Source organism: Coptis chinensis, chromosome 1, assembly GCF_015680905.1.
Source record: "Coptis chinensis isolate HL-2020 chromosome 1, ASM1568090v1, whole genome shotgun sequence".
In the NCBI taxonomy this organism is placed as follows: domain Eukaryota; kingdom Viridiplantae; phylum Streptophyta; class Magnoliopsida; order Ranunculales; family Ranunculaceae; genus Coptis; species Coptis chinensis.
The window spans coordinates 20,687,942-20,715,396 of record NC_141456.1 but is presented as its reverse complement, the minus strand read 5'-3'; the positions used below and the strand labels follow the sequence as shown (position 1 = coordinate 20,715,396).

General features: G+C 42.1%; 2 protein-coding genes and 2 pseudogenes across 3 annotated transcripts; 3 read left to right on the top strand and 1 right to left on the bottom strand.

Annotated features, from left to right (window-relative positions):
• Positions 1 to 570: 570 nt before the first annotated feature.
• On the bottom strand, positions 571 to 8,118 carry LOC147522806 (putative inactive receptor kinase At1g27190 pseudogene; annotated as a pseudogene). Its single transcript, XR_015199581.1, has 3 exons — positions 7,368 to 8,118; positions 1,185 to 1,673; positions 571 to 1,081 (listed from the first exon to the last, which is right to left on the bottom strand). The product of XR_015199581.1 is annotated as a putative inactive receptor kinase At1g27190 pseudogene (transcript).
• Positions 8,119 to 9,509: 1,391 nt separating this feature from the next.
• LOC147522805 (uncharacterized) lies at positions 9,510 to 10,634 on the top strand. Its single transcript, XM_086568521.1, has one exon. It carries the CDS (start codon positions 9,510 to 9,512, stop codon positions 10,632 to 10,634), a length of 1,125 nt encoding a protein of 374 aa, XP_086424647.1.
• A 1,045-nt stretch (positions 10,635 to 11,679) lies between these two features.
• Positions 11,680 to 12,330, top strand: LOC147522804 (uncharacterized). Its single transcript, XM_086568512.1, has one exon. It carries the CDS (start codon positions 11,680 to 11,682, stop codon positions 12,328 to 12,330), a length of 651 nt encoding a protein of 216 aa, XP_086424638.1.
• Positions 12,331 to 26,360: 14,030 nt separating this feature from the next.
• LOC147522803 (chaperone protein dnaJ A6, chloroplastic pseudogene) lies at positions 26,361 to 27,007 on the top strand (annotated as a pseudogene).
• Positions 27,008 to 27,455: the final 448 nt, after the last annotated feature.

Genomic DNA, 27,455 nt, shown 5'->3' with positions numbered 1-27,455 from the left:
ATATCCCCAAAGAGGGGGATACATCCACGATACATATCGATAAATCAGAAATCGATATTTTGCCATATCCTAATATTTTGTACTATGCTTTGAAGTACTTGCCCAGTACGTTCGGACCTGCTGAAGAGTGTATTTTCATAATTCATCTGCTAGGACCGAGTTCTAATCAATTTCTTTGTTGGCTCAATTGGAATATATGCATATGTAGATACTAATCATGTTTCTTCTTCCATATTACTATTTTCTTAGGTATTGGCTCTTTGTTGGTGTAAAAATTATGTTGGCTCTTAAATTACGAATCACTACAGATATGGTATATTTGAGGGAAGTGGGATAGCTTCAATGCTTCATGAATGGCTTCTAGATCCCGATTTGCACTTTTTTAGGATGTTTCATTCAACACCAAAAGAATATCACATTGAGTGGCATTGCATACACGTACGATCCTAAACCGGCTACACCATGGTCAAATAATTATTCAAATCATCTTCATGAAAACAGCACAACAGTATATATTGGAATATTGTAGTTACAAGATCCGCATTACTTAAAATCTTGAATACATTGCATCCTCTTTTACTATAAAACCGTCTTTCAACTAGGGGAGGGATTGTATACATGTTATTTCTATCACAATATTCATGATTTGACCTGAATTACATTGTTACAAGGAAAAACAAGATCCTTCAGAATTTTCTCAAGGCCAAGATAGCACACCTTCCCGTATAGCTTTACATCAAGGGAAGAATTCCACACTATAAGTGAGACGTTCACTTATCATATTAGAACACAAACCCAAGTCTAGAAGGTTGAGCGCGGCAAAGGACTTGAGCGACTTGTTGCATGGTTGGACGGTGTTGAGGGTTTGAATGCACACATAAAAGTGCCACTTCCACTATAAAAGCCAAATCCCTTGTAATATTTTGGTCCGTTGGAGATGGAAGACGTGGATCTAATACATCAGACCTCGGTAATGAAGCAATGGAATCTCCTGGATGTCTTCCCATTATTGTCTCTAGGGTTAGCATACCAAAGCTATAAACATCACATTTCTCAGTCACTACCAACGTAAAAGCTAGCTCTGCAAAACAGGAATTTAAAAAATCAGCTCAGACAGTTTCAGAATAAAAACTCACATAGGACCAAAAAACATGGAAATGATAACATGTTTCAAACCAACTTACCAGGAGCGATATATCCATAAGTGCCTACAAGATGAGTATGATTGGAAGAATCAAGGTTGAGTAGTTTCGCAGTACCAAAATCAGATACACAGCCCCTGAGTTCTGAATTTAGTAGAACATTGTTGCTTGACATGTCTCGATGGATTATCGGGGGAGTGCAATCATGATGCGTGTAACATAAAGCATGAGCAATATCTTTAAAAACATTAACTCTTTTATTCCAATCCAATTCCACTGCTTGTATTTCATTGTGCAACACAGAGAATAAACTTCCTCTTTCCATATGCTCGAAAATCAAAAACATGTTTCGTTTATCTGAACAAAACCCGAAGAGTTTCACAATACTTCGATATCGTATGCTAGTTCGAATTTTGATCTCATTTCTAAAACTTCTCTCAAGCGCTTGCTCTGGAGATTGATTAAGTTTCTTTACTGCCACCGTCTTTCCAGAGGGAAGTTTTGCTTTGTAAACACTCCCATAATTTCCAACTGTTGGGGATTATACCAATACCAATCGATTCCCCCACTACACAGATAACTTGTTTATGAACACACTTCAACTCCAGACAAAATCTAAATATCACAAACTACCTATACTAACATGCCCAACTCGCTAAACAACTATCAACAACAAATAATAATGTAAAGCAGTAAAAGCAAACCACAACACAAAGATTTACCGTGGTTCGGCCAATGATGCCTACTTCCACAAGAGCTAGTTCTTTATAAAGTGGGAAGGAAGATTACAATCTCTCCTTTCAGTCTCTCACCTTACTAGATCACTCTTATCTCTTTACTGGGTTGTATCTCTGTAAATGTTATCTCTCAATCTTGATAGCTTTCAAGATTGGGTTTCTCTCTCTTTGTTTCAGTCTGGATTCCAATCCTTCTGACTTGGTTAGTTAGGTTTTCCAAAACCTTGATTTTGGTTTTTATCTCCAAAAACCAAATTTCGCGGTTACTGTAGCGAAGCCCACGAAATTAGACACGGGCGCTGCTTCTTCGCTTTGCGGCTGGTCGCGCCAAAACATTGGAGATTGAGCGTGGGTCGCCCAAACACTGGAGCTATGGCGCGGTGGTGCGCTTCTATCCGGGCGCTGGTCGCTCAAAATCTGGCTGATCCAAAGGCACGAAACGGTCGCCTCCTCGAGGCTTTGCCCTCGACATCTCCAACGCCGAATCAGCTCCGTTTCTCTCCAGCTCTGTTTCTCTCCTCATGTGAGGGATAACACCAACAATCTCCCCTCGAGCGATGGGGAATACCTCCATGCAATTTCCAAATCAACGGGAGGAGTCTCATACCATTCCGGGCGGTAGCCTGACAAATATCAAACTTACCTTTCGGTAAGACTTTGGTCATCATATCCGACCCGTTCTTGTTGGTATGGATCTTCTCGATACACAAATGCTTGTCTTCGAGTACTTCTCTAATCCAATGATAACGCACGTGTATGTGCTTGGATCTAGAATGAAAACTCGATTCTTGCTCAAGTGGATGGCGCCTCGACCGTGTCACATAGAACTACAAACCTGTTTTACGCTTTAGCCCTAGTTCGTCGAAGAACCTCTTCATCCATAGCATCTCTTTTACAACACTTTCGGTGGCTGCAATATACTCGGCTTCTGTAGTGGAGAGGGCAACACACTTTTGCAACTTAGATTTCCAAGAGACCGCTCCCCCCGCAAAAGTAACCCGGATAACGGAGGTGGACTTCATCGAGTCAACATCACCGCCATGTCCGCATCGATTAGGCCTTTCAAGTAAGGGCTTACTTCCACCAAAGCACAAACATGATTTGGAAGTGCCCTTGAGATATCTCAATATCCACTTAACACCTTCCCAATGTTCTTTACCCGGTTTGATGAAATCTGCTTACAACCCCAACGGCGAAAAGCAATATCCGTCTAGTACACACCATGGCATACATCAAACGCCGCCTGCGGATGCATAAGGAATCTTTTCCATCCGACTCTGCTCATGCTCACCCTTAGGACACATCTCTTTGGTCATGCGGGCTGGCCCCCTAAGCGGACAACCGGACCGGCTTCGCTTGATCCATGTTGAATCTCTTCAACACCTTCCAATGTAGCTTTCTTGAGAAAGCCACAACTTCCCACTTTTCATCACGGTGATCCGCGATCCTAAGTATCTGCTTTGCTTGACCCAAATCCTTCATCTCAAAGGACTTACTCAAGTCTTTCTTCAGCTTGGATATCTTGTTGATGTTTGGGCCAACTATCAACATATCATCCACATACAGCAATAACACTATGAAATCCCCATATGGAAATCTCTGAACAAACGCACAATGATCGGAAGCAGACTTCTTGTATCCTTGCTTCGCCATAAAGGAGTCAAACTTTATGTACCACTATCTCGGTGCTTGCTTCAACCCATACAAGCTCTTTATCAGCTTGCATACTAGGTGCTCCTTGCCTTTGACCTCAAACCCCTCTGGCTGGTCCATGTAGACATCTTCTTCAAGGTCTCCATGAAGAAATGTTGTCTTAACATCTAGCTACTCAACCTCTAGGTTCATACTTGCGGCCATACCTAATACCACCCAGATAGAAGTCATCTTCACTACAGGAGAGAAAATCTCATCAAAGTCAATCCCTTTCCTTTGACCGAATCCCTTCATAACAAGGCGAGCTTTGTGCCTTGGGTGAGGATTGTTCTCCTCATGCTTGACTTTGTATATCCACTTATTCTTGAGAACTTTTCTCCCTGTGGGTTTCTCAACTAACTCATAAGTGTGATTCTTATGCAAAGAATCCATCTCGTCATGCATGGCCTTCAACCACTTTTCTTTGTCTGTACCTTCAAGTGCCTCTTGATAATACATAGGTTCTCCACCATCCGATAGTAGCACGTACGTATGTGGTGGATAACTGGTTGAGGCTAGTCTCCCTCTGTCAGACCTCCTTGCCCCATCTGCTGGTGCCTCAGGAGGTTGCACTTCTGCTTGCTTTGGTGGTGGTTCATGCATCTCATCTGCATCCTCTATACCAATAGGTTCTATCCCATCATGAGCAATAGGATTCTCATCATGAGCTTCAAACTCATGGTTCTCTGTATTCTCAATACCATCTGCACGTTCCACAGTAGGAACTTTTGGTTCTGAATCAACAAGATCATTGGTGAAAGCCTGTAGCTTCTCACCCTCCTCAAAGTCTGCTATGGTTTGGTCTTCTAAGAACACAACATCTCAACTTTGGATTACCTTCTTGTTAATCGGATCATAGAGTTTGTAACCAAAATTTTCATCTCCATAACCCAGAAAAATGCACTGCTTGGCTTTGTCATCAAGCTTGGATCTCTCATCCTTCGGAATATGCACAAATGCCCTACACCCAAATACACTCAAGTATCCATAATCAACATCTCTGCCTGACCATACTCTCTCTGGATAATCACTATTCAGAGGCTTTGCCGGCGATAGGTTGATCACATGCACGGCTGTACGCATTGCTTCTACCCAGTAGCTTCTAGGTAGCTTAGAGTGAGATAGCATGCATCTCATCCTCTCTACAATGGTACGGTTCATTCTCTCTGCTATTCCATTCTGTTGCGGTGTCTTGGGAACGGTCTGCTCATGACGAATCCCATGACTCTGGCAATACTCTTCAAATGGCCCAATGTACTCACCCCCATTATCGGGCGAATACACTTCAACAACTTCCCAGTCTCTCATCCACCCATGCTGTGAAATTTCTCAAACACGCCAAGTACTTCATCCTTGGTCTTCAGACTATAGGCCCATATCTTTCTTGACGATCATCAATGAATGTCAAGAAGTCACGAAAAACTCCCTGGTGGGACTTTACTCTCATAGGACCACATAAATCGTGTGTGCACTAGTTCAGGGACGATGTCCTTTACGTGAGACGGGAATCTTTGGAAAGACACCCTGTGTTGCTTTCCTACCAAACAGTGAGTACATGTATTTAAATGTGTACCTTTAATGTCTGGCACGGCCTTTTGCTTAGCAAGAACTTCCATCCCTTTTATGCCTATGTGACACAGTCTCTTGTGCCATAGTTCAGATGAAGCTTCTTCTTCTGCTGCATTCGCTTCTGCTTTACACAAACTAGCTTGTGTTTTGTAAAGAAAGCAAGTTTTCTTTCCTCTGGCTGCTACAATGGAACCTCTGCTCAGTTTCCATACCCCGTTACCAAACGAGTTTACAAAGCCATTGTCATCTAATTTCCCAAATTTAATTAGGCTTTAGCGAATGTCGGGGACATGTCTTACATCCTTGAGTGTCAAGGTGTAGCCGACATTGGTTTCTATATGAACATCTCCAATGCCTATAATCTTGAGATTCCATCATTTACCCATTCTTACTTCACCATATTCACCACAGTAGGGTAGTGAAGAATCCCATCGCGGTGTGACGTGATAGGATGCTCCCATCTATCACCCACTCTGTATCCTGACATGAGGTACTAAGACAGCACACACCACAATCTGACACAATTCCCACTAGGTCATCGACTAGTGCGGTAGTATCTCTGCCTGTGTTTCCGTTCCTCTGCACCATGTCTTCATGTACACAGTTATTCTTCTCATCCCTCTTCAGTGTTCTACACTCATATCTGAAGTGGCATTTGGTGGCACAATAGTAACATTGCCTTTCTGCCTTAGGAGTTCTAGCTTCACCCCTAGATTTACTTCTGTCATCACCTCTAGAATGAGATGGTTTTCTGTTTCGACCTCTCCCCCGTTTCTCTGTGAAAAGGATCTCTGAGTGAGAAGAGCTGCTTCTTGCACTCCTTCTAGTCTCCTCATTCAACAAAGACGTGGTAGCCATCTCCATGGTAACAATTCCATCCTTGGTCGCTCCGTGTAGAAAACCGCTAATGTCTCCCAACTTTTCGGGTAGAGAGCCTAATAGAAATAAAGCCTCAACTTCGTCTCCCAAATTGATCTTCATCAAATGCATCGATTGATGATATTCGTACTTCATTAAGATGCTCGGACATTGAAGAACCTTCTTGGTACTTCGTGGTAATGCGCAAACTTCTTAACGACTAGCACTTTGTTTCCACCCGACTTCCTCTCATACAGTCTTGAGTTTCTTCCACAGACCGAAGGTCAGTAGTCTCTTAAGGACACATGGTGAAAGACACCGCGTCAATCCATCATCGAATGTATCCAATCACTTTTCTGTCAAGCTTTTTCCACTCAGCCTCATCAGTCTTTTCTGGTTTTACTCCCTCATTCTCAATGGGAAGTGCCAAGTCCTTGCAGTATAGCAAGTCTTCCATCTTGGCTTTCCAGATGGTATAGTTCTTCCTATTCAGACTCATCATGCGAGTGTTCACGGAATGGTCCATCTCTACAAGTTATTTAACCTCAAATCTTCTCTCAGGAATTTCGTCAAACACCTTCTGACCAAGATTCGGATAACACCCTAGGCTATTCTAACCTGGCTCTGATACCACTTGTTAGGGATTATACCAATACCAATCGATTCCCCCACTACATAGATAACTTGTTTATGAACACACTTCAACTCCAGACAAAATCTAAATATCACAAACTACCTATACTAACATGCCCAACTCGCTAAACAACTATCAACAACAAATAATAATGTAAAGCAGTAAAAGCAAACCACAACACAAAGATTTACCGTGGTTCGGCCAATGATGCCTACTTCCACAAGAGCTAGTTCTTTATAAAGTGGGAAGGAAGATTACAATCTCTCCTTTCAGTCTCTCACCTTACTAGATCACTCTTATATCTTTACAGGGTTGTATCTCTGTAAAGGTTATCTCTCAATCTTGATAGCTTTCAAGATTAGGTTTCTCTCTCTTTGTTTCAGTCTGGATTCCAATCCTTCTGACTTGGTTAGTTAGGTTTTCCAAAACCTTGATTTTGGTTTTTATCTCCAAAAACCAAATTTCGCGATTCTTGTAAAATGGGCCCATGAAATTAGACACGGGCTGGGTCGCTTCTCCTTTGGCGGTCGTAAAACGTTGGAGATCGAAGCGGGTCGCGCCCAAACACTGGAGCTATGGCTGGTTCGCCCATCTGAGCCGGTCGTGGTCGCTCAAATGGAAATCTGAAAAGGCACGAAGGCAGCCTTGAAGCGTGCTCTGAGATCTCCAACGCCGAATCAACTCCATTTCTCTCCAGCTCTGTTTCTCTCCTCATGTGAGGGATAACACCAACACCAACTCCAATACAATATTTGGTGTCAAAATTCTCTGTTGCTCCAAGGATATCAGTATACGCAATCTTCCCATCATACTTCCATATGCAAAATAAATCTCCATTTTTTGTTTCTTTCACATCATTTTGTACTTTCAGTTTCATTTGGCGGACATAGCAGATTCCAAGTATTACTAATACAAGAAAGGTCGTGGTAACAACAGGAATCACAATGAACATGTTGACCTGTTGCTCACCACACTTGGATCCAAGAGGGTAACCACATAGTCCACTGTTTCCATCAAAACCAGAAGAATCAAATCTGTAGAATGACGAAGGTATCTCCCCAGATAGATCATTATTAACCAATGATAACACTTTTAATCTTTTGAGCTCAGAAAACTTATATGGAATTGAACCCGAAAGTCGTTTATCACCGAATGAAAGCGCATTCAAAAACTTGCAATCACCAAGTTCTGGAGGAATTGGACCAGAGAGACCATTGTTGGAAAGGTCAAGCTTAACAAGGAAAGGAAGCCATTCACAAATCTAAGAAGGAATTGAACCAGAAAAGCCGTTGCCAGAGAGAGTAAGACTTTGTAAACTTTGACAAAACTGTAAAGAATCAGGAATCTCACCTCCAAGTTCCATCAATAACAGTTCAATGCCAAGAAGGCGATCCTCATTTTCTTTCCAACATGTGACACCATCATATTTGCAAAAAGCACCAGCTGTAGTGTTGATGAAGTTCTGTAGAGGCCATATTCTTGACATAGAAGGTTATAGGTGGTAAGTGGGCGTAAGTAAGTTAAGATGGAGGAGACGATCTTTGTTGATCAGTCCATGAGAATGCCAACCTGGGAACTGCTGCTAGAAACTACCGCGACGGTGGGAGGGCCGGATGACGCAGGATCAAGGAGGGATCAACGAAGGATAAGAGGCAGTTGAGAAGAGACAGAATTCCAACTGCTTGAAACTGCCTTGACAGGTGGAGTGACCGAGGACGCTGGATGGAGGAGAGAGGAACGCAGCGGACATGAAGGCGATTGAGAAGAGGGGGGGAGAAGGATAGAAAGAGGGAGAAGAAGAGAAAGAAGGAGAAAGAAAAAAGGTTTGAGAAAGAGAGAACACATTTTATTAGAGAGAAGACATTGAATTAGAGAACACATTTTATTTGATAACACATTTGGCGCCGTCTGTGGGGACCGAGTGAAAATGGCCACCATAAATAAAAAAAGCGGTAGGGGAGACCTAGAAAATAAGCGATTCGAGGCGTAAGAAAGAAGAAGCGGCCTTGAGATAGAAGGAGTGGGGAAGCGAGACATCATCGAGGTGGCGGATATACCACCGGACTATTGCAAGAGGAGATAGTCGGGTTACGCAATGAATGAGAATGACGGTCGAGAAAAGAAAAGGAGGCCACCCGGTGGAAACAGGCGGAGGAACTACAAGATAGTGGAATGGAGGGAGAGAATGAAGAATTTCCATCCATAGGGGAGGAACAAATAAGCGGGAATCCGCGATGGAGGTGGTGCGGCGATGATTGAGAAAGATAGGGAAGCGAACAAAGGGGTGGAGAAAGTGAACCAGGCCTTGCGGCCTTGAAAAAGGTGGCGAAGTCTCAATAAGAACCAGCATCGCAGATTTGGTATGGAATTCTGAAGTGCCAAAGAGGTTCGACCAACCCGTGTTTGAAAGATATGATGGGAAAGGGACCGACGGATCATCTACATCACTTCCGCAATAGATGTGTCGTTATGGCAGGAAAGCAAGTATGATGGACTCCGATGCATGATGTTCCCGGCTAGCCTTAAGGGGGGAGCATTAGACTGGTATTACAGATTAGCGTCGAGGAGCATCAACAGGTTCGAAGAATTAGAGCGTGCTTTTGTCGATCATTTCATACATCAGAAGCGGAGAGTGGTAGATATCGCGGCCCTATTCAATGTCAAGCAAAGGTCAGCGGAATCGTTAAGGGAGTTTTGTGTAGGTTCAAGGAAGAGGCGGCGAGGGTGGAAAATTTGGAAGAACATACAGCAGTAATAGCATTCCAGCATGGTTTGAGACAGGGAACTAGAGTTCACGAGTCGGTGTCCAAGATTGAAATCACCACGTTACACGCTCTGTATCCGAAGGTGGAGAAGTACATACGATATGAGGACATAATGCAGAGGAACGCAAAGGAACAGAGGAGATCAGGGAAGGCGATACAGGCAGTGGACAAAGATGACCGGAGGGGTAAGAGCAGTAGAGAAGAAAGGGATAAGATATCATACAGTGGGCAGAATCGCGGACCAGAGAGGACTGGGGATCGTGGTAGGAGGGACGTTCGGGAAAGGAAGCCGTACCGCGGAATAGAGCAAACTCCCCTTAACAGACCTTTAGAGGAGATCTTGCCACTGATTAAGGGGCTCCAGTACTATGAAGGTCCGCGAAACACACCAGGAGAAATAGAGGGGAAGCCATTCTGCGCCTATCATCAGATCCATAACCACGCAACCAATGAATGTTATGCCTTGAAGTGGTTGGTGGAGAGGATGATTGAAAAAGGAATGCTTAGAGAATTTATCACTAAGGGGCGCCAAGCTGAAAGATTGCCGGCACCAGCTAGAATCTTAGGAACTATCAACATTATTTTTAGCGGGGAAACGCTTGGGAGAAATGTACACCGCAATAAGATCAGAAAGATAGCAAGTTTGCGACAGGTCAATGAAGTGGTGAGCATGCCGCGGTTAGTTAGTGGAACCGCGAAGGGAGAGGAAACCATAACGTTCACTCCAAAGGACCTGGAATCAGTAATTTCACCACATGAGGATGCATTGGTAATCACCATTGCAATGGGAAATTATTTGGTAAAGAGGGTTTTGATAGATTGCGGAAGTTCGGTGGATCTACTGTTTAAAGGAGTCGTGGAAGAAATTAATATCGATAGAGACCAGATGAAAGCGCCGCGAACCAATTTGTTTGGATTCAATGGCAGTATGACCGAACCCGTGGGCAAACTAGTATTACCAGTAACTGCTGGTCCGACGATCATATTCACAAGGTTCATGGTGGTGGACACTAACTCCCAGTACAATGCAATCCTAGGGAGACGGTGGATTCATGAAATGAGGGCAATTCCATCGACCTATTATCAGGTAATCCATTTCCCCACAAATGGAGGTACGTATGAAATAAAAGGAGATCAACTAGCCGCGCAGAATATTCAACAGGTGACAGTAAGAAATATGGTCCGCGGCATGAAAGGAGAGATTGCGAGAAGCGAGGGCGCATATAGCAATTACTGAGGCGGCTTTGACGGTAATATCTGAGCCACCACTTGGACCGAAAACCTTAGATGAGATTGAGATAGCAAACACGGGGGGCGGGGAGACAAGGAGAAATTTACCGGTGGGTTCGAATTGCGGATGAATGGAAGAGTAAGCTAGTACAATTTTGGCGGAGAAATAAAGATATATTTGCTTGGGCAATAGAGGATATTACGGGGTTAGATCCACGAGTTTGCATGTCATAAACTTGCATATGAATGAAAATCTGAAAACGATAAGACAAAAAGATGAGAAGCGTGAGGCGAGAAGTATCGCGGAGGGTATCTGTGCGAAAAGGTGACCGGCCCGAAGGGGCGGGATAATTAGGGAGATTGAGTTCCGCGGAATGGTTGTCAAATGTAGTTCGCGGTTCCAAAGAAGAATGGCAAGGTTAGGATATGCTTGGATTTTACAGGCGTGAATAAAGAATGTCCTAAAGATTGTTATCCATGCCACGGGTGGATGAGCTGGTGGACCCGAACGGCGGGGTTCAAATTATTTTTCTTTTATGGGCGCTTCCATGGGATATAATCAGTCGCGATGTACGGACGGTCAGGGAAAAGACAACCTTCGTGGTGGAAGGTGGGACTTCTTGTTATCACGAGAATGCCATTTGGATTAAAGAATCTTTGGGGCCACGTTTGAGAGGTTAGGAGAAAAAAATGTTTGAGGGCAAGATTCGGAAAGGGATGGAAATATATATTGGCGACATGGTGGAAAAGAGCATGTCGAGGCGAGAACACTTGGAGGGTCTCCAAGAGACTTTCCTCATCTTCTGGGAGGTACAAACTGAAGCTCAACCCCTCGAAATGCACCTTTGGAGTAACCGGGCAAATTCTTGGGATACATAGTAACCCATCGCGGAATAGAAGCTAACCCCGAACAGATAAGGTCACTGATAGAGATGTTGTCCCCTCAAAATGTAAAAGAAGTACAAAGGTTGGCTGGAAGAGTCGTGGCATTGAACAGATTTATTTCAAAATCTTCGGATAAATGCCGACCGCTATATCGTTTGTTGAGAAAAATGCCGGATTTCCAATGGACAGAGGAATGTGAAGGGGCCTTTCAAGAATTAAAGAGTTACTTGGGAAAAGCACCTTTGCTATCGCGGCAAGAACTGGGGGAAAAGCTGTACTTGTATCTTGGAGTGTCAGAATACACCGTGAGCTCAGTTCTAGTTCGGGTGGTGGAAAGAGTAGAAAAGCCAGTTTACTTCCAAAGTAAAGACCATCTTTGGGCCGCGGAAACCCGATCTGACAAAATTGAAAAGAAATGCGCTTTGGCATTAATATTTTCAACACTGAAGCTGAAGCCTTACTTCGAGTCACATTCAGTGGTGGTAATAACTAATTTGCCATTAAATCAAGCGTTGAAGGCAAACAAATCAGGCAGAATGCTGAAGTGGGTGGTGATGCTCAGTTGTTATGAGATCCAATATCAGATTCGAACTGCTGAAAAGGCGCAAGCCATGGCCGACTTCCTGGCCGAATTTCTGGCCGAGGACCCAACATGGGGAGAAGAAATGGTCATGGAACCAAAAGGGGAATCGAGTCAAGATCCATTGGATCCTTGGGATCCGCGGAATGGGTGGAGAGTATTCACAGATGGATCCGCGACAGACACAGGGAATGGAATTGGAGTCCCGATCACGGTGGCCTTTGAAACAATAGGCTAGAGTTGTCGATGAAATTGGGATTTCGCGGCTTCAAACAATGAGTCCGAATATGAGGCGGTAATAGCGAGTTTGGATCTTGCAAAAGGATTTGGGGGTGAGAGAATTGTCTGTTTTTTCTGATTCAAACTTAGTAATTTGTCAGATGAATGGAGGATTTATGGCCCGTTGCCCAAGGATGGCGAGGTACTTGGAGGTCCTGCAACAGAGAGCAAGCAAGTTCGAGAAAATTAGCTTTGCACATCTAGGCGTGGTGAAAATAGACACGCCGCCTTTGCCTATGTGGCGGCGGTGATCTTTGCCGGAGACGAGGGGCGGACAATTGAGGTGAGAGTCCTAAGCAGACCCAGCACATCAGAAGAGAAAAGCGTTTGGCTTACAACTGAGCATGAGCAGGGTTGGATGATGCCCATTAAAACCTTCCTGATGGGTGAGGAAATAGAAGACAAACAAGAGAGACGAAGGATGGAACAAACTAGTTGAAGATACCGCTTGCTCGAAGGGATTTGTATAAAAAGAAATTTTAACGGACCGATGCTTGAAATGCATAGGGCGCAGCCAATCTAAAAGAAATTCTGGCGGAGATACCGCGAAGGGATTCGCGGCGATCGCTCGCGCGCCGCGATAACCCACAGATTGATATCACGGGGGTACTTTTGGCCACATAAGAAGAGAGCGCCACGGCGTATGCCAAGAAATGTGAGAAGTGCGGAGATTTGCGCCACTAATACATGCTCCGGGGAGCCGCTACATAACGTGTTCACCCGTGGCCATTCGCCATGTGGGGTTGGACATTGTTGAGGCGCTACCCACGCAAAAGGCAAAAAGACGATTTATGTTGGCAGCTACCGATTATTTTACCAAATGGGTAGAAGAGTAAGCGTTGCGCGACAAGTGAAAGAAGACAATGTGAAGAAGTTTATATGGGAGAACATCATATGTAGGTTCGGTTTTCCACATACGATCATCGCGGATAATGGAACCACGTTTCACGGAAGAAAGGTCCGAGAGTTCCTTCAGGCATTTAAGGTGAAACAAGGGTTCTCAGCACCATATAATCCAGAAGGAAATGGGCAAGCAGAGTCTTCAAACAAAATCATAATGGATAATATAAAGAGAAAACTGGAGGCAAGGAAAGGGGCATGGGCCGATGAACTAAACCACGTGCTCTGGGCGTACCGTACAACACCGCGAACATCGACTATGGAGTCACCGTTCGCAATGACTTACGGAGTAGAGGCAGTCATACCAGTGGAGATGATAGTCTCCACCACCGAACAATCTTTGTAGAAACGGGAAGGAATGAAAGAATATTAGCCAGTGATTTGAGTCTGATAGAAGAAAAAAGAGAAATTGCGCGCATACGATTGGAAGAATATCATCGGAGGTTACAGCGGCAGTATGCCAAGAAAGTGAGGCCGCACACATTGAGGTGGGGATTTAGTTCTACTTGGCGTTACACCACCAATACACGAAAGGAAAATGAAGGAAAACTAGGGCCCAACCGGGAAGGACCCTATGTTGTGAGGGAAAAGGGTACATTTGGAACTTATCGATTGCAAACTTTAGCGGGGAAAGGGTTGAGAAGCCGTGGAACATTAGAATGTTAAAGAAATTCCATGTATGAATCGAAGATTGTCGATTTTTGTTACTTGTCATATATTAAAGTCGTGCCGTCTATATGTCTTATGAATGAGAATAAAAGAATGAAGCGGCCTCAACAGGGCTTAACAACGGCGATAGCAACGAGGGGAAGAGCCGCCCGCCAGCAGTAGTCCAAATCAAACTAGGGCAAGCCGAGCCCCCACAAGGCTTCACAGCCGCCAAAGACAAAGAGGGGAAGAGCCGCTTTGCGGGCGAAGAGTCCAATCAAATTGGGGCAAAATGAGTTGCCCCAATAAGGTTTCCTGCCGCCAAAGACAGCGAGGGGAAGAGCCGCCCACGGACAATGAGTCCAAATCAAACCGGGGGCAAACTGAGCTGCCCCCACAAGGCTTCACAGCCGCCAAAGACAGCGGGGGGGAAGAGCCCTTCGCGGACAATAGTCCAAATCAAACTGGGGGCAAACTGAGTTGCCCCACAAGGCTTCACAGCCGCCAAAGACAGCGAAGGGGAGAGAGCCTTTCATGGACAATAGTCCAAATCAATTTGGGGGCAAAATGAGTTGCCCCCACAAGGCTTTCCAGCCGCCAAAGATAGCGGGGGGGAAGAGCCCTTCGCGGACAATAGTCCAAATCAAACTGGGGGCAAACTGAGTTGCCCCACAAGGCTTCACAGCCGCCAAAGACAGCGGGGGGGAAGAGTCCTTCGCGGACAGTAGTCCAAATCAAACTGGGGGCAAACTAAGCTACCCCTACAAGGCTTCACAGCCGCCAAAGACAGCGGAGGGGATGAACCATCCGTGGACAGTAGTCCATATTATACATGGGGCAAACTGAATTGCCCCACACGGCTTCACAGCCACACAACGACAAATAAAAGGAAAAGCAAGGAGATTAGACATGTTACATTTTTAATGGACTTATGCCTTCATATCGAACAATTAAGAAGAACAGAGTAACAGTCCAATATAAAAGAGCTTGAAAAAAAACCTGCTGGGCTCACCCAGAAACCAGGCTACATTCACATACACGACGTCAAAAGAGAAAAGTCCAAATTGTGTCAGTGATAAAGAACAAAATCATATAATGCAGATGATGGTCAAGCGATGTTCATGTCTTCAGAGGCATATTCTCCCGTTGGCTAGTTTTCACTTCTAGATTGGCTGTCAACCCCATCCTTCTGGGAGGAAACTTCAGGCGCCTCTCCGACAAGTATAGGATCATCATCCTCGGCCATGGGGGAAGTGACCGGGCTGGGGGTAGAAATGGGTTCTTGCAGGCATATCACCTCGAGAGGGCACTATCGGGCGGAAGATCAATGATTGGAGATGAAATAGCCGAGGAGAAAGAGGCGCGAATGCCAAGATGCGATAAGCTCATCAAGTTGATGCTTTAGTGCACGATTTATCTTCTTCGGCTAGGACTTCGAAAAGCGGTCACCGCTTCTGCAGCGCTTTGTCCACAGCAGCTTGAGTAGACAGCTTGTCCTCCTCCCGTTGGCTTTCCAGTTTCGAAGCGACTCCAGCTACGTAATCTTTATCGCGATCTTGGGTTCTTTGAAGTGCTTTATCGCGATTTCACCGCCAAGATCACGCCAGATCATCCCGTCCCTTTTCGGTATGCATACTTCACTTTCCAGCCATCCGGACCATTAATCTCCTGCTTCATAATCTCCAAGGAGTCCAAAGTGCTAGTTAAACCGCGGACCACATGTCCAATATCTAGGCTTAGCTAAAAAAAAAAATCTCTTAGTAAAGAGTGCGCATCCAGGGAATCACCATGGGAAATACAGGAAGAGAACTTACCCTTTCCAAACCAGTATAGATAGACGTTTTGTGAGACGCCAAAGAACCAGAATCGCCATAGGCTTGATCCTTCGGAAGATGGGAACCGAAGAAGAGAGAGGCTGCAACAGCTGGGTTGTCCAGTGCTGAATCTCGGATATTGACATCGCAATCCCTAACCTTAAATCGAGGTCGCCAGACTTCAACAGGTCCAGAGGGCAAGGAACCAGACGTGGTGGTTTCCTTCCCATGCCGACGCCTTGGAGCTATGGGCCGCGGCTTGGTAACATGAGAGACAGAAGTTCCAGGATGTGCTGACTTGGCTTTCTTCGGGGGCGGACTTCTAGGAACGACTTCCAAGGAGTCATCACCGTCGGAGTCACTATCCCAAAGTTTGAGTTTGCTGGCGACCATATCAGTGGCAGAAGTAGTGGTAGGAGGAGGATTAATATCGTCTTCCCAATCTGCTAACGCAGAGTAGGAAGAGGGGGCGGTAAGGGGAGTAGCGGAGTGGGGTTTAGCAGTAGCTCTTTGGGCAACAGCTTGGGAGTGGTAGATCTTGGTAGTATATTTGAAGGATCTGTGGGGTTTTCTTTTAGGGACAGGAGAGGATTTGGGTTTTCTTTCTTTGGGAGGTGGCAAACGATAGAGGGGACCTTGGTAGTCACCGATGTTTTTCAAGGATGGATCAAGTAAAAGAGGGTTACCTTTTTCTGGGTCAATGCCGAGAAGGGCGCATTGAGCACTACCCAAATCGCGGAGGTGTTGAAAAATTTCGGAGGAAAGGCCGGTATAGATTTGAGATCGCGAATCAGGTCTCCAACCTGGATCACAAAATAAAGACAAGTTAAAAATATAGTTAGAAAGGAGCACGGGCGGCGAAAAAAAGGTGGTGCACCAATTTGAAAGAAAAACTCGAGGTGCCTTAGAGAAACGTCGGAGGGGAGATCCGCGGAGATAAAATTCCTAGACACATATAGCGGATAGTAATGCCATACTTTGTCAGAGGTGGTAAGGTGGAGAATAAAGGGCTTCTTCTGTGGACGAGTACAGAAGGACTGATACCCTACACTACCAAACTTGGTGCTCTTCTTGATATAAAAATGAGTAATGATATCGCGGAGTTGGATTTTAGGGGATTGAGTTTCATTATAATGGTTCGCGGCATACATGACACGCCAAAAATTGCCTATGCCTTGGCAGGGCGGAATAATGAAGTGGTTGCACACCTCGACATCTAGAACGGTTAAAGGAAAGCGCAAGCCTGCCGCTATCTGACCTACAGTAGCGATGAGACAACCAGGCCGAGGTTTTACCAGATGTGGAAAATGGGTGACGCCGGGCACATGCTCTAGGACCAAGTCACCCGGAATGCCATAGGCGGCCTTGATGGCATCGAGGTTAGGTCTACAGTGGTATGACGGTGGGGGTGGAAGAGTAGTCTTCCTTCCTGAGGTAGAGGGTTCCGCGGCAGAATTAGAAGAATCAGGGTTCGAGGATTCAGATTGGTTCGCAGTATGTCTGCTAGATCTGGAATCCGAACCGTCGGATCGAGTGGCCGAGGTATCCGCTGATTCAGATGCCGACATGTCGGACTAAAATAAAGAAGGAAGGGGAAGCAACAATGGTGGGAACGAGTGATAAAGGGTAGAGTGAGAACAGTGAGGCAAGTGAATGCAGCAAAATAACAAGAGAAGGGAATGGAAAAAGAGGAGACAAACCTGAATTGCAAGGTAGCACAACCAACGGAGCAGCTATAAAGAAACCCGATCGGAGCTTGAAGATCTCACGAAAGTGAGAAAAACAACGAGAAGAAGTTGGAGAGGCTGGAGAAGAAGATGCAAGGTTGAAGTGATAGATTTGGAGTAGAGAGAGGGGTTTAAGCGGGAGTCTAAGCGGTGGGGGTAAAGAGGTAATATCAGCACAAGGGACAATGGGAAGGAAGACACGTGGGGCCTCGAAATGGTAAAGGTCAGAGCAAATCTTGCGTGCGTGGGGACAAATTGGATGCAATGATGGACCCTGGGCCAATGAGGAATGGGAAGGTAACTGAACCAACACAAGGCAGCATACCGCGAAGTGAAGAGAGGATTGAGGGAAGGTTCTCGGTCCCATTGGCTGTCCGCTGATCACCACAGGGTTCACACGACGGCAAAGGAACCGAGAGGGGCATCTGTAGAGGCCATATTCTTGACATAGAAGGTTATAGGTGGTAAGTGGGCCGTAAGTAAGTTAAGATGGAGGAGACCTGATGCTGTTGATCAGGTCCGCGGAATGCCAACCGCTGGGAACTGCTAGAAACTATCGCGACAGGTGGGAGGACAGATGATGCAGGATCAAGGAGGGATCAACGAAGGATAAGAGGCAGTTGAGAAGAGACAAAATTTCAACTGCTTGAAACTGCCTTGACAGGTGGAGTGACCGAGGACGTTGGATGGAGGAGAGAGGAACGACGGACATGAGGCAGTTGAGAAGAGGGGGGGAGTGAAGGATAGAAAGAGGGAGAAGAAGAGAAAGAAAGAGAAAGAAAAAAGGTTTGAGAAAGAGAGAACACATTTTATTAGAGAGAAGACATTGAATTAGAGAACACATTTTATTTGATAACACAAGTTCCATGGAGCAAGTCTGTTTTGAGGATCTTTGAGTGAGTTCTTAAAACCTTGAAGGCATCTAATGTCGTCTTCTATAGAGTTAACAACAGAGAAGAAGAACAGAGAAGATATCGTGAAGAAGAGAACATAACGATTGGTTTTAGTCATGGGCAAGGTGAGACTCTAGGTGGAAGTTGAAGATGGAACTATAGTGTGTGTTGTTTTCTCTATATATGAGAGCTGTTTTCCGAATTTGATTTCTTTATTTGTTTGTATTTCAAGGTGGAAAAGGAAGATGAATGAAGGCACTTCGCAAATTAATACGGGCATAGCCATTGACTTGGAAGACTCCGCAATAAACTGACTACAGTTCTTGACGATGACTTCTGTCACTGAGTTGACTTCATTTTTGGTTTTAGACTTCTAGTATTGCCATGAAGTATGAATCGAACTTGACATCATCCCTCATGCGAAACTAGTATATTGTTGATCAATGATTTTGACATGGGAAATTATTATTGTAGCATATAAAAGATTTTTCCTAAATAAATAAGCTGAAGATAGTATTAATGTTGTGAATAAATCAATGCAGAAGCAACATTATCCACTATAAATAGATCAACCCTACATAAGGATTGATCATTCTCTCTAGACAAGACTTCAACACCCTACAAATACTATCCCAACATTTTTCAATGTCAATTCAACAAGCATATAAAGTAAAACAATTAATGTAAAAGAAGAACAAACCACAAGACGAGATATATCGTCGTTCGGCAATTTGCCTACATCCATACTGCGAGTTCCAAGCTTTACTAGATGTCCAGAGTAACGGATTACAATATCTCTCAATTCACTCACAAAGAATGAATACTCAACTCACTAAGAATTGCTCTCTTACAATCTCTCTCTTTCTTAGTTTTGGTTGGGTTAAGTTTTTACAGAAAAAACTTATATTTATACTGTTTCTAAAAACTTCCAAAAACAGTCAAATTCGTGTTGAAAACGGTGGAGTGCGGGCGCGCCCTTGGCCAGATAAAAGTCGAGCGCGGGCGCGCCTAACAACCTGGAAGTCGCCAAAAAGATGAGCGTGTGCGCGCCCTTGTCCAGGCATACATAGAGCGCGGGCGCGCCTAACACCAAAGAGAGAAAAACGTCTTTTTTCTCTACATTCTCCACCTCGGTGAGATTTTAACAGATAAAACTGAGCCGAACACATCCATCAAGAAGTACTAGTCCCAGAACTCGCAGTCAACCGCCCCGAACGACCATACCCACAAAGGGCTCTTTCAAGCATGTAGGATTTGGAGCAAGTCCAAACAGTGTTGGAAGTTAACTCCGGTGACAACCTTTGTTAGTATATTAGCAGGATTGTCATGGGTGTCCACTTTCTCAAGTGCTACATCACCATCCTCAACGACATCCCGTATAAAGTGATAACATACATCAATATGCTTGGTCCGAGCATGATGAACCTAGTTCTTCGCCAAATGAATAACATTCTAAATATCACAATACAAAGCAACACTATTATGCTAAATACCCATATCATCCAGAAGACCTCGAAGCCATAGTGCCTCTTTCACTACCTCTGCCATTGCCATATACTCTGCCTTAGTAGTAGATAGATCAACTTTAGCATGTAGCATATACCTCCAACTAACCGGTGCACCATGCATCATAAACACATAATCAGTAGTCGGTCATCGACTATCTAGATCACCTGCATAATCTGAATCCACATACCCGCTGACATAACAAGTGCCTCCACCATAAACTAATCCACATCCAAGGTACCCTTCAAGTACCTCAATACCCATTTCACTACTTCCCAATGCTGCTTCCTAAGATTTGCCATATATCTGTTTACAAAACTAACTACCTGTGAAATGTCTAGGCGTGTGCACACCATAGCGTACATCAAACTGCCCACTGCACTTGCATAAGGAACATAAGTCATATGCTTTTGTTCCTCCACCGAACTAGGAGAGAACTTAGCTGAAAGCCTAAAATGCCCAGCTAAAGGTGTAGAAACCGACTTTGCATTCTCCATATCAAAACGAGAAATTATTTTCTGAAAGTTTTTCTTCTTCCCTAAAGCTCTGAATACTTCACTTTTTTTTTTTTTTTTTTTTTTTTTTCTGAGAATATAGATTTGCTAAGAAAAAATTTCGGAATTTCCAATGACTGGAAAATCAGATGTGATACATCTATATTAGAAACTTACATAAAGAAGCATGGTATTTTCTGAACACAAGACAATGATGTCTATAAACTGCAACAGACCAACTTTGACTCTGCAGGGAAAATTGCATAAAGACACCTTCAACATTATAACACATGAAGACCTCGAGGAAGAGCACCACAAGTTATCCTCACTATGGCATTTCTTGGTGGTGTTGCAGGAGCCGTGGCATTGGTGGGTTTATTATTATACTGTTATGTTTATGCTTATCTCATAACAGGAGCATTTTAAGAACTTCCGAGACTGGCTCTTCTGATCCATCTCTTCAAGGCAAGTGCGAATCTTTATTTTTGATTGATAAGACATGTAAAGAGAAAGGAATATAAGAAAACTACTGTTCTATCTTAATTTACTATAAAATAAAGGAAATATGATGTTGATCTTCACCTTTTGTAATTATATGTAGCAGGAAGAAGCATTAGGGTTGAATTGTCTTTAGCAGGAGGTAGATCTCTTTTTGACTCACGAGATGCCAGATGCTTCATGTTCGAAGAATTGGCTTTAGCTACAAAGAACTTTAGTGAAATTAATCTGATTGGTGAAGGAAAGTTTGGGGAAGTTTACGAGGGTCTGCTTTACGATGGATTGTTTGTAGCCATTAAAAAGCGAGCTGGTGCACCAAGCCAGGATTTTATCATAGAGGTAAGTAGTGCATGTTACTTTCAGGGTACAATTAGTTATAATTAACTTGGAATTTGTGAAGAAATATGTTTAAAATTTCCTACAGTTTTAGAAAATGGGGGTTTTAGAAAACTGTTAAGAAAACCGTAAAAATTTCCACTCTGAGTTGGGGTTCAGAAAAGCATATACTTCACAATAGCCAGAAACAATATGCACAATTTTAATGGTTTAAAATGGCATTTCCTGGTTTGGGAGCGCAGCTCTCCTTGTGCAACATATGTTTTTCTTATTATTTGATTTCTTAAAGTATATGCTTCATATACATCTTCCAGACTGCGTACAATATTCCAGCTTGGCCAGTTTGTCTTGGAAAGACTAGATTCCTTTGAGCTTTCCAAAGTGTCCAGTCTGAACTCAAGTTTTTTTTTTAATACGTCTGAGGTTTTGAAGTTGATACATTTCTTATGTCTCTCTTATTTTCTTTTCCTTTCATAAGAGTATGCTCAGATTTCACGTGACCATCAAATAACAAACTATATCAATATAAGGTTGTATTCTTCCTAAAAAATTTAAAAATAAAATAAAATCAATGTAATATAATGACAATGAATTGTTTGTTTGAGGGAGTCGACAAAAGTTATAAATGATTGACAAGTAATATGTATTATATATTAATGTAACATCAATTATGTCACTTTTTTTCCTTTCTCTTTTTACGCTTGAATTATTGAAACTCGATTTCCTATCAGGTACACTATCTCTCATCTATTCGGCATCGGAATCTTGTGAATCTTTTGGGTAACTGCCAGGAAAATGGTCAACAAATGCTTATCTATGAGTATATACCTAATGGAAGTATTTCCAGTCATTTATATGGTAACTGTCCAGCCATTTATGTGTTATTATAGCTTATAAATTGGTTATATATCCTGGTTGCTTATATCAAGAATTCGATCTAATCATTTCGCGAATTTTGTGCTTCATTTGGTACATTTATGTGGATACTTGATTGCTTCTAATCATCACAAACTTCAAAAAGTTTACTGCAGTCCACAACTGTTCTTCTGAAATATAATATATATGCAAATTCTCCTAGAATTTTAAATTAAAGTCATAGTCACTTAAGTTTCTTGGTTCTTTTTTGCAGGCTCAGGTCAGGTTTCTAATGAAAAACTATAGTTCAAGAATAGACTTTCAATAGCTCTTGGTGCAGCTAAAGGTGATCCTATGCAAAACAGAGAATATTGACTGCTTCTCTGGTATTAGTTTTCACTTTTCATAGTCTTAGTAAGCTAAGATATCTGAAGATCTTTAGTGGTTTTCACCAAATTTTTAGTATGCTTCCTGCAAGACGTATAATATATTCCTTGAAGTCCTCTTTAAGACTTGAAAGGTCTTAAACCCATTTACATTACCCTCAATGATGTCGCCTGCTTTTATTTCCTTGCAGGATTGGCTCATCTTCATGCCATAACTCCTATTTTGGTGCATAAGAATTTTAAGACGGCCAATGTCCTTGTTGATGAAAACTTCATTGCTAAGGTTGCAGACATTACACCATTTGGGCTAATTTGCAACCAATGAGGTTTTTCATTAGTAACACATATACATTCATTAGGCAATTTAAAACATTTATAATCCATTAGCAATACAAGTATCCGTTGGTAATATTATGTAACATTTTTTGTATATTTTGTCACGTTTTAGTATACGTTAGAGTTGGGGAAGAATTACGTTAAAAAAGAAAAAGAAAAATCACACTAAAAAGAAATAACGAAAACTTCAACGAGAGTCTTTTCTGCTCATCTAAATCCGATGCCCTAAAAAAAACCCAGTGGAGCAGTGTTGTCGGCTAAGGTTTCGATTCCTCACTTCGTAAGTCATTCTCCCTCTTGTTCTTCTTCTCTTCCTCCTCCCCCTTTAAATTATTGTTCAAAATTGATTTCGGGTTTCTAAAGTTAAAATTAATCTATGTTCTAGGGTATCAATTCATTGCTTCTGCCACAAGTGTGTTCGCTCTACTCAAGGTAATGAATTTAAGCATCAATTTTAATTTTTAAAAATTGGTTGTTGCTAATTGGTTTGGTCCAACTTTGGATTATCAGATAAAAGATGCATCTTTTATACAAAAGAAGCTTGCTTGATAGTTATTAGTTATTTGATTCGAAAAAAATTAGGTTTTTTGTTAGATCTAGTTACTCCATCTGTTGTGATTTGATTTTCTAATTGTTGTTATTATTGTTAGTATTGGATGTGCTTGCTTGTACAATGAGCTGGTGTATTATAGAAAAAGATTAAGACAAATGCTAATAGCAGCTCATGGGTATTTTTGGAGCTTGTATGTGGCTTATTTATTAAGATGGTTTTGCTTTGTTTTGTTGTAGAATGTGAACAAGTCAAAACTGGTTTACTTGGATAATGCAGCAACTTCTCAGAAGCCTACTGCTGTTTTGGACTCTTTACATAATTATTACTCAACCTATAATTCCAATGTGCATCGTGGTATTCATTTCTTGAGTTACTTATGTAATCTAGTGTGTTTATTTTCTGCTACCTCCCAGTTTTGTGACCCCTTTTAACACTGTCGTTACAAGAGGTTTTACTGAAAATAATCTTCATCAAAAGTTCTTACTAACTTTTCCTTGCAATTTAGTGCAAGAGCCACTGATGAATATGAATCAGCGAGGATACTAGTAGTTTAATCCATGGATACTGTGACTAAGATTGAAAGAAGAAGAAGTAGATGAAACTGTTATGAGTTTTAGACCATAACAATGGTTCTCCTCTCTGCCCATTGCTTCCTTTCCACCTTCAACTTCGAACTACAAATATGAGTTCAAAGGAAAGAAATGGAAGGTATGTAGTAGGCTTCTTCTAGGTGAAACTTTACATTGTTACACTGAAATTGATTTGATGATGATAAGGTGATTGTTTTAAGTGATTAATATTGATATATACCTTGTAAAGATTTGTCAAACCATTTATTTTGTATAATGGAGGAAGTCGTATGCTGCTAGCATATATTCATCATTGATAAGTGAATTGGTGTCATTTGAAGTTGAAGATTAGGCACGGATTGAGAGGAAGTGAATCACTTAGATTCTTCCTATTTATGGATCTGGATGGTAGGGTTAGGTTCATTTAAGGTAGATTACATGTGTATAGATCAGCAAGCCAAGTTAATTTCATATACTCAAGTAATGCATATTCAACTATACCAAGGTGGATGTGCCAGGTGAAGAGTGATTGTGACAAGGAATGAGGCCAAAGTGTGATTTGCATACTTTTATAATCAAATTCCAGCAAGGGACTCTTAACCTCTAAATTCTTCGCAAATTTGAGTTTCTTAAGCCGTTATGGTTTATGTCCAATTTGGTGTGTTGATTCATGAGAGTTTTGAATGTAGATGAACATGCCTTTTGGACTTATTTCATCACTACTGTATGGGAAATTCTGATTGAAAGAAATAAAAGGAGTTTTGAAAGGAGCTCTTTAGGTCTTAATGATTTGTAAGCTTTTATGGATCGCAGTTTAGGAGGGAAACTCTGCCCTAAAAGAGCAATGTAGGAGAGGATGCTTTTCTTCTATCTGCTTGTTTTTCTAAATTTTTTTATTGTTTATTTTATTTTTTGAAGTATCCTAGTAGCAAACTGTTAGTCTTGCTAGTTTACCTAACTTGCTGTTACTTGTTGAGTATTATGACCACATACTGGTAGCATCCATTCTGCATTTATGTATAGATTCAGAAACCTTTTTGTTGCAGCTTATCGGAAGCTTGCCAGGAGCTATCATCCTGACGTAAACAAGTGAGTAATTACGGGACATGCTAGCGTATTTCTTTTCGTACTTGCTTCATATGCTCACTTTTCCAACATCAGTTGGAGTTCAAATCTTTATTTCGCTGTTATGGATTGCATCCATTTATTCACATCATTGTTGTGTTAGAAACACTTTAAATTTCCGCTATGTTAATTATTAGCATCTCCTAGCACAAATAGTAGTAGTATGCATATTCTTTATGAACATTTTGTCGCCATTAACGGGAGATTTCAAACATTAAGAGATTAGTCAGAAGTCTACTCTTAGGAAGTTTATCAAATGCATGTACTAGTTTTAAAAAGCTTGTGCCATGTTTGCGTTTTCTCCTAATCCATCACATGGCTACAGTCTCTCCACACAACATATGCACTTGGCTATCTTTTTCGCTTACTTGTATATTGGCCTCTCGAGTTTTTTTTCATTTTACTTGTATATTGGCGTCTAAAGTCTTGGTGTTGACAATTAAACACACATAAACGCTTAAGAATGTAAAAATTCTACCAGTTATAAAGTTGTAAAACCATTTTTTGTTATATCGCTTTGCACGATTAACATACAGTTGTGTGATTTCATATGAAATTGTCAAGTGATGAAACGTCATATCACTTTTTGACTCCCCCTCCACGATTTGATAGTTTATTTTAAATTGCATTTTTTCTACTGTTGAAATATTGCTGGAAGACCCATTAGTTTCAAGAAATTGAATTCTACATAGAAGTGGATATCTCTCCTACATGTACGGTAGAGTATTTTTCTGCTAAAGAGGATTATAGCTTATTTTTGAAATTTATAACCTCATCAGTTGAAGAATTGAGTTCTTTAGTCGAGTAAATACATACATACATATATAACAGTGACATACAGACATTATAAAAATTCATGAAGGAACATTTGTGTGAACGATGAGTCAAACGTTTTCAATTTGAACTTTCTTAATATTGAAAGAAGAATATTAGAAGAGGAAGAAGGAAGATAACATGAAAATTTCAAAGTATAAAGGGGAAGGATGAGGTATTTCTCTTATTGGTGAGCTTGTGTAATGTTCGGTTTAATTAAAGACAGCTATAATTAGCTGATCTTGAGAAAAATTAAATCACAAACATCACATGCTAAAGTGGACATGAAGAAGAGGCCGGATCAACTAGTCTGGACATTAAGTTTTACATAGGCATGTCATACACTAAGAGTTTGTGACAGTACGATTGTCAAATCTCTCTCCCTCTCTCTCTCTCTTCTAGTATCCAAACGGGGGTCATTTTATTCTATTTTGTAGGGAACCTGGGGCAGAGTAAAAATTCAAGGACATTAGCAATGCCTATGAGGTAAGCAGTCAATTTTTTTACTATCATATCTTGTGATCAATGTTTCAGCCATGGAAGATTTGCCTGCTGTGGGCTGTGACTTTGGCTACTAATAAAATTTTATATACAGGTGTCATCGGATGATGAGAAACGGTCATTATATGACAGGTATGGAGAGGCTGGGCTTAAAGGTGTTGGCATGGGTAGTGGGGTGAGTTCATCATCATTTATCACTTGAAGAAACAGTCTCCAAATATCAAACACTACTATCAGTTTTGCATTTCCCACTCACAAGGGAGATTTGTATTAATTGTAGGATTTCAGCAACCCCTTTGATCTGTTTGAGTCTTTATTTGAGAACATGGGTGGTATGGGCGTTATGGGTGGAGGAGGACGAGGCACTAGAACAAGAGCAGTGGATGGCGAGGATGAGGTGTACAATCTTGTCTTGAATTTCAAGGAAGCAGTTTTTGGGGTTGAAAAAAGGATTGAGATAACCCGTTTGGAGAGCTGTGGCACCTGTAATGGGTCTGGTGCCAAACCTGGGACCAAGGCATCCAAATGTAGTACTTGTGGGGGGCAAGGTGAGGTCATCCAATCAGCAAGGACTCCTCTGGGTGTTTTCCAGCAAGTAATGATGTGTCAATCATGCACAGAAGGACGGGTGAATTTTCCACCCCCTTGTAATACTTGTAATGTGGTGAAGAGCGAAAGCTGATTGAAGAGCTCGCCGACCTTAACAAGTCTAAGACAACAAACACAAGAAGATAGTTATTAAGGTGCCATTACCTTCTCGTTTCTATTATTGACATCCTGACCTTCCCTGGGAGCAAGTGTTGTTCTCTTGTAATGGGGCCTGAAAGGTTGTTCGACGCTCTGATCTCTCAATTAGGTCTCTGGGCGCATCTGTCAATTATATTGGTTGGTAATTATTTTGGGCTAGCTTTGTTATAAAACACCTTGATCTAAAAATGATTTACATCTTTTAGGACAGTCGTCTTCCAATTTTATTTAAACTCAAATTTTGTTAGAATGATAAGCCTGGTTATAGTATATTTTATTATATATGAGATTGCAATTGAGAATGTGGTAAATGCATTCCCTTTTTTTTCTTATGATTATTTTTATATGATTATTTACATTCGTCAGAGTTACTTTGAAATTCA